The sequence below is a fragment of the Octodon degus genome, unplaced genomic scaffold (genome assembly GCF_000260255.1).
Source record: "Octodon degus isolate 3935 unplaced genomic scaffold, OctDeg1.0 scaffold00005, whole genome shotgun sequence".
NCBI classification, from domain to species: Eukaryota; Metazoa; Chordata; class Mammalia; order Rodentia; family Octodontidae; genus Octodon; species Octodon degus.
The window spans coordinates 28141910-28149883 of NW_004524581.1; the positions used below are offsets into that span (position 1 = coordinate 28141910).

At 46.6% G+C, this 7974-nt stretch overlaps 1 protein-coding gene across 1 annotated transcript in view; it reads left to right on the top strand.

Moving 5' to 3' along the window:
• Nucleotides 1-7974, top strand: part of Dnah8 (dynein axonemal heavy chain 8) — a 313541-nt gene that overhangs the window by 300759 nt on the left and 4808 nt on the right. Inside the window, exon 91 of the mRNA XM_004624185.2 lies at nt 5435-5556. Within this exon, the coding sequence (XP_004624242.1) occupies nt 5435-5556 (122 nt within the window). The remainder of the gene's footprint in view (nt 1-5434; nt 5557-7974) is intronic.

Below are 7974 nucleotides of genomic sequence, written 5' to 3' on the forward strand. Positions count from 1 at the left end.
GGGGGGAGAGGGGGGAGAGAGGGACATGTGACAGGGATAGTAAGAACAATGAGCAGAGTGTGGGTGTGGTGGCAGGAAGTTAGGGGAGTTTCCCTCCAGTGCTTTTGGCTCTCTATGTAAAGAAAGAAGCAAAGCCATCTCCAGAGAAAGGTGTCAGAAGAGAGATTTTTCAGAAAAGAGCAGAAGCTGGAGACAGACAGCCAATCAAGGACAAAGAGTGGCTTTGAGAATCCCGTTGAGGTTCTTGATGGCAACTGGGTGATGGCTTCTGGTCTCCTTTTCAACCTGGTATCTGTAAAAAGGGGAACTTTTAGTTTAGTTTAGACCAGTTGCGGTCTTGCCTAGCAATGGATGAAAGGAATGGATCTCAACTGAGCAGGAGAGAAAGTGAGGAGAGAGGGTGTGGTTGATGAGTTTAAAATGGCAAGGGGAAGGAACAGAAAGGTCAGGTGCAATGAGGTACTGAAGAGACCCAGATGTTGGCAGAGTGAGTGCTCCGTGACAGGGGACCCGTGGGAGCCTGAGGCCAGAGGTTATGGTTATCTGTGTGGTGGAGAGTCTCATAAGGAGTGGAGGACCCATCGTGGAGGACAAGGTACTCTGGACTCAGCCAGGTTCCAGCAAGGGCAAGAAGATAGAATGGGAGCCGGGGAGATGGCTCAGTAGAATAAGCTCAAGGGCCTGAGTTCAAACCTGGGTTCTGCCAAAAAAAAAAAAAAAAGATAGAATGTTTTGTGAGAAGGTGAAACCATGCCAGAGGAGATAGTGGGGAAGTTTAGGACAGAGGGGAGATGTGGAATCTGATGTCACGGGAGAGAGACATAAAGTAGCCCAAGAGAAGACAGATGGGCTCAGGGCGGGAGCAAGGGGGTGGCAGTGGGTGTGCTAAGGCTTGCTGGCACCCCCGTCTCTTTGATTATTAACAGTTCAAGAACGTGTGCACGTCTTGGGACTCTGGAGGAAGTCAGCTTGTGCGACTGACAGCCGTCCTGTCATTTTACTTTAAGACATGGCCCTCCCTACTTGTCAAACTAGCTCTTTAACTAGTTCTTTAAACAAATGTGGGCAGTGACTGTTGGTGGCCTGTCTTGCATAGATTTTTTTTTCTTTCTTTTTTTTTTTTTTTTTTTTTTTTACAGAGCTGTAATTAGCAAACCTGTCTTCTATAGTGGAGTCAACCAGAGCACTTTTAATACACACTAATTGGTGCCCAGGACCCCAAATCAATTATATTGTGACCTCTCAGGAGACTTCTAGACAGTATCCAAGCAGTTTTCTCTGAAGCTCTGTTAGACATTCGAATGTGTTCACAACTTCGACTTTGGAGCTTTGGAGCCTGGTATGGTGTCTTCCAGCCAGGGACATCGCCTCCTAGAATCTGTGCAGGACTCGGGCCTTCCACTTGACTTTCCTTCGGCCTCAGGACCCTCGCTCTAGCAAGCGCCCCCTCCCCACCCAGAGCTTCCTGTGAGCAGTAGAGCTTGAGAGGAAACCCTGTGTTCCATCGGCAGGGATGCCTGGGCCACGCCGCCGAGCTTCCGACATCGTCGATCTGGACCGCGGTCTGGAATCGGGAGCTCCAGGAGCTTCCCTGCGGCTCTGACCTCCAGATGCTTGCTTGCAGCGTCCAGCGGTCGGGAGCGGTGTCTGGTGCACTTTCATTCGACGGGGTGGATCAACCCCATCTTTGTTTAATGATTTCTGACCTTTATTTAACTTAGCAATGCACTACATTTGCTTCTCATTTGGGGGAAAAACTGCCTGTCATGAACTCATGGCAGGAACATCATTTCTCGTCATCTTTGAAGATGCTCCTGGGAGGCTTGGTAACTGTTTAGACAGGAAATACTGCACAACCCAAGGCCCATTACAGAAGGACCGGCTCGTTTATTAAAGAAAAAAAAAGCATTGCCTATTTTTGTTATAGGATTATCATTACAGAATAGCAGCCAACTCTTTGCAAAGTTGAAAAGAGCAGGCTTCCTCGCCAGTTATTTCTTTTGTCCTTCCAAAGACCTTGAAGAAATGATACCGAAAGCACGCTGTGGCTTTCTTTAAACCAGCAGATTGCATGCGGGTTTACTGAGGGGTGGGATTACTGCTGTTACAGGAATTAAGACATAAGAAGGGTTGATTTAGGCCTGAATTTCCAAAGGATAAACCTAGTTTAAAAGTGAAATTTTCAGAAAGAACAAGCTTGACAAGTGCTTTAAGAATTTATTATGCTTTGTGAGTTCCAAGGGAAAAATTTCTGTAAGCATCTCATTTAGACCACCTGTAACTCTGACGGTTAAGTAGTCAAATCACCCATTTCCATGCGGGAGGTTAAATCTCCTAAAGAATAGGTTATTACTGTTGATGACTTTTGTTTCTTCCTTCAAACATATGAATATAAAAGTCACTTTCCCAGCTCTTTAAAAATGATTAAAATTGAGTTTGTGCCAAAACAAAAGCACTTATTTCCAAGCTTGTATGAGGAAAACTGTATCAATGGTTTTTAAAGAATTGTATGGGCTTCAGTAAGAACACACTTTGCTTCCATCAGACCTGGAGCCAGTCTTCAAGAAAGATGGTCGTTCACTCTGTTTTTAATTCAACAATGAATTCTTAAGTAGATTCACTACCTGCTGAATGCCATGGATCATGTTCATTTTATTAAGTCAAATCAAAACTGTCATACATTATTTTGTGTCATACATTATTTTCTCTGTGTTCTCTGCATGGCCCATGGAACAGTTCCTTATCCTCCACTCTTAGGCCTCAACTATAGCTGTTTGAAAATTTCCTTCCAACAGTGTAGCCTACATTCCACTCACTGGCATACTGGGCAAGCCTCCTAGGTATTAGAGACCGATGTTGAATTTTGCTGGACACGTCCATGCACGCTCCCCAGCAGGAGGAGACGAGAACTCTTGCGCTCTCCTTAGCTGTCCAAAGTGTTTTCAGAGTTCTTCGATGATGACGAAGCAGATGCCTAAGCGATCTCCCAGCCCACTCCTCATCTGGCTCTGCTAGCATGTCTTCAGAGCCACATGGAACAGGGTCACATTTGCAATTTAGTTGGAACTTAAAATATTGTAGAAAAATTCAAGTATTTAACTTACACAGATAGATGGTTAAGACTAAGATGCATGTTTTATGCCTCATGAACCCGTGGATTCGTAGATCAGTGATGAATTTTAATGTATCTTAAGATGGGGTCCATTTAATTCCGAGCACTCGAATGGGTGTGTGGTGTCCAAGGTACCACGTGGACAAGTCCTGACTATTGCATGGTGAAGATGACATTTTTCATGGAGTGATTTAGAAGGATGAACTGGATTTTACTATTGTGGTCATGCAGACCACTGAGTGGCAAACGAACACACACAATGTTTTATTGCTAGAGTATGGGATCCCCAAAATGGAAATCAACATAGCCACATGCCGATCCGTGATTTCATCCTTGTTTTGTTTGATTACATTGATAAGCAGAGTCCCCTAGGGGCTCTGGACAGCATGCAGACAATGACCAGCAGCTGCTGCCAGGCAAATTTCACCATGTCTCCTGTTAACAGAAGTCAACATTTTGTATCAAAAAATCATCCTTTCTTACTCTGACCACGTTTTCTTTTGGATTAATGCCAGGGTCCTTCTTTAGCCCCCAGATTCAATTTGAATAGTGCTCTGAACAGTTTTTGTTGTTGTTTGTGGGGTTTTTTTTTACCCCTTTTTAAGCAGGGTTTCACTGTATAGAGCAAACTGGCCTTGAACTCACTATGTAGCCCAGGCTGGCCTCGAACTCACACTGATCCTCCTACCATGCACCAAATTAAGTGCACACCAAGAGCAAACTCTGACCCTGAAAAGCCATGCACCTGCCATTGTCCTACCCCTGTGCGCATCGTCACCTCCCCTCTCACTGAGACAGAGCCCTCTGGGCCTTGTGCATGCTCTCCCTCTCATGCAAATTGTCCCATCTGACAAACTCGCCCGCATCAAGAGTCACATCCCACTTTGTCTTCTCCCTTAAGCCTTCCTCGAGCTGCTTCCTGAGCTTTGTTCACACAGTTGCTCCTAACAGTATTGTGCTCATGTCCTCCTCACCCTCGTGAGCTCCTTTTCTCTTTTCTTTTCTTTGCAGGACTAGATGAAGGGCCCTGTGTGTGCTAGGCAAGTGCTCTATATCCCCAGACCTTTCCTTCAACATTTTCATTTTGACCCAGGGTCTTTCCAACTTGCCCAGGCTAGCCTCCAGCCTGCGATCCTTCTGCCTCAAGCTTACTAAGCTGGAATCACAAGCACGACTCCCTGCCCATGGCTCTGTAGACAGAGCTCCTTGAATCCAGGGTCGATGCATGCTCTCTGTACCCATCCCGTCCCCAGCACTACAGGGTGGCCACTCTACAGAGGGCAGATGAGTGGAAGAGATGACCACACGAGTGGTGCTCCTGTGTCTAATTCAGGAATGAGAAGAATTGTCTCAGATAAAGCCAGGCTGGGTGCTGTCCTTTCTTTCCATCTCTAAGGAATCTTAACTCAGTGCTGGGGATTATGCCTTGTGGATTGCCAGTCAAGCCTGGTAACATATTACTGTTTATGTGTTGGCTTGGCTCTCAGAGTTCATATTTAGTAGTAGCAATGACATACTCCAAAATTTTACCCACTGAAGAGCCTCATAATTTGCAATATTTACACAGAGGCTGAACTATAATACACAGGTCCCAGATGGAAGCTAAGGTTTTAAAGTCCATTGGGGAGTTTAGGGCATTCTTTTTAATAGAAAATGCCACTCTGTAAGAAAGACTTCTCTTATTGAATTGAATGGCATGATTTGCAAATAATAGGTTTAAAGAAAGGCCACAAGATATGGAGCCACGTATTATCTTAAAATAACTATATTATGCACATTGAAACATGTAGCTTTCCTTTCCGGTGTGATTGCTTTGTTTGATCAAATTGAAAGTCGGGTTTCCTATTATGGCATTATGCCTTATTTCCTTAGACTAAATGAAATTGTTCCATTATAGCAAATAGAAGCTTGATAATGGTTTGATTGGAGTTTAATTGGAATGCTGCTTCTCAGAATACTTCACCATTCCGGTCACACATTCCATATTGTGTCTTCAAATAGAGACTGTGAGCTAGAATGGGTTATGACCCTGCTAGGATTTGAGCGGTTGGAATCTCAGGAGACTTTCAAGCCAAGGCCCTGGGGTAAGGCGGAAAGAAAGAGCGCTGCTCTGCTGCCAACTGCCAGGAAAGATTTACCTCATTGCAGTCCCCATAGAAACACAGCACTGGGAGAAGTGGCCCCCTGGGGCTTGGGCTCAGGGCCCCTTGGGATGGGCTCAAGGCTTGGCGATTGATCGGCAAATACCATTTAACATTGCTTCCTCCTTGTCTCTAACGTGGACCACACTGCAGCAACCACATCTTTCCTTTTTCTCTGCAGGCTTTCTTACAGCCATGAGGCAGGAAGTGACCCGTGCCCACAAAGGCTGGGCCCTGGACACTGTAACCATCCACAACGAAGTTCTGCGGCAGACCAAAGAGGAAATCACATCGCCTCCTGTGGTAGGTGGCCCCGGAGCAGTTCTGGTCGGGTGGGGGTGGGGTGGAAGTTCAAGTGCTGCCTAAAGCCAGCCTTGAGTACCTCAGTTAAATGTTTGCTTTGCAGCAAAGGTTTCTCCACTGTGTCCTGGAGACCTCAACACCAAAGCCTCCTCCATCTGGTGGAGTAAGAGGTCAATGACAAAGCCTAGTGAGTGCTAGAACTCTCTAGGCTACTTTTTTTTGTTGTTTGTAAATACCAGAGATTGAATGCAGGGCCTTCCCATGGAACCGGTCCAAGTCTTTGTTAGGTGTTTGTTTTCAGTTTTGAGATAGTGTCTTAGTAAGTCGCTAAATTACCCCAACCGGGCTTGAGTTTGTGATCTTCCTGCTGCCTCAGCCTCTCAGGGTGCCAGATTATAAGCGCACATCACCACTCCAGGTCTCGGTTCCTTTGTAATTACCAGTGAAGTCTGTGTTGGATTAAAAGGTTTGGTGTTTTTTTTTCCACACACCTGGAGCTACTGCCGTGGGTCACTCAGAACCACCTGTGGTAGCAGAGTCATGTCAAGTGGCCCTCTCTACCTCTGGGACTTGGGATGGAAAGATAGCCAGCTGGGAGGAAGGATGCCTGAGGTCAGCAGATGCCATCCGGAGCCACTGCTTGGACACTGATCTGCTCAACAAACTTGGGCAAGCTCATCACTCTCTGAGAGTTTGGCCTCAATGCAGGCAGCTGAGAGATGAGAGCACCCTCTCGGAGGCTCGGGACAGGACCACGCAAACGTGCAATGACACATCTTAAGCCTGCTTTTCCTCTGATTAACATGTCCTAATTTTTCAAACAGTGGGGCTGGAGCAGATGATGTCCCAGTCTGGCCACGGGTTCTGTTTGTATCAAGGGCCAGCCTTCCTCTGAGAACATATTCCTACTGCATCTGAGACCTCACAATAAACGCTTTCAGTCTCTATTTCCACCAACCTCTCCTAAAGGTACTTTGGGTTCTTTGAACCGTATGCCAAGGATTCTTCCCACTTGTACCTGTCCTGCAGTTCCCGAGTCACTTCTCAGTCTGCAGGTCCTGGTTACATGGCCCCCTGCTTCTGGGAATCCAAGTCTGGATCTGATTCCTGGGGCTCTTGCAGTAAAGTCTCACAACCTGGGTGATGAAAACAATGGGAACTTGTTCCCTTGCAGAAGAGATCAGAAGTCCTAAATCAAGGTGTGGAGAGTATTGATTTCTTCTAGCAGGAGACTCTGAGGGAGGATTTTTGTTGTGGCTTAAACAGAAATTTGTTTTCTCACAGTCCTAGAGCTGGAAGTCCAAGATCAGGGGGCCATTATGGTCAGTTTGTGGCGAGAGTCCTCTCGCTGGCTTACCCTGGCTGCCTTGTTGCTGAATCTTTGCGTGGCGCAGAGAAAAAGATCTAGTGACCTTATCTCCCTTCAACAAGGGCACTAATTGCATCAGCGAGGGCCCCTCCTTTGTGGCCCGATTGTCTCTCAAAGCCACCACTTCCAAACATCATCACGTTGACATTTGTGGCTTCCACATAAGAATGTGGGGAGACGCAGTTTAGTCCATCTCTGCCCCATCCCAAACTCATGTCTTCCTTACATGCCAAATACATTCATTCTGTGCCAACTCGGCCTCATCTAGATAGATCATGTACTTCTAAAATACAACCAGGGGGCCTGAAAGGGAGAAGCAGTCCCACTCCAAAGGTAAAAATAGAGGGAAGAAGGAACGATGACAGGTCCCAAGAAGTCCAAAACCTCACGAGACAAATTCCATGAGATATTAAGGCTGAGGAAAAATGCTCTTTGGTTCTGTCCTCTGTCCTCTAGGCTTCTGGTGGTACTGTAAATCCCCCAGCTCTAGGCCTCTTCCCTTGAGGCTTTGGTCAGAGGTCAGTGGCCTTCTGAAACTGCAGGGGTGACTGGGACGGCTTCTCTTACCACCTGGGCGTCATTGTCCTGAGGGACAATCCTGTCCTGTGCTTCTCGCCTACCTCTGGTGACTGTTGGCGGCCCTCAGCCTTCGCTTTCTCTGTCAGGCCTTCTTTCCCTTTGTGTGTCTCTGCGTGTCTTCTCCACTTACAAAAATGCCAATCGTGTTGTTTTTAAGGCCTGTCCTAACCCAGCATTGTAGTGAGGGTTTACAAAAGAATAGATTTAGTACAAGATGTGTAATTTATAGGATTATTTTATAATATTCACCAAAAAAAAAATCAAATGCAAAAGTACACAAGAAATCTGTTCACACACTAGAGACCCAAAGATGCCAGCTGAGGGCCCAAATCCCTTGGCAATGTCCTGCATGAGTCCAGCTGGAGCCCTAGAGCCCATAGCAGTGCCCCCACAAGTCTAGCTGGAGGCCTAGAGCCCATAGCAGTGCCCCACGAGTCCTGCCGGAGCCCTAGAGCCCATAGCAGTGCCCC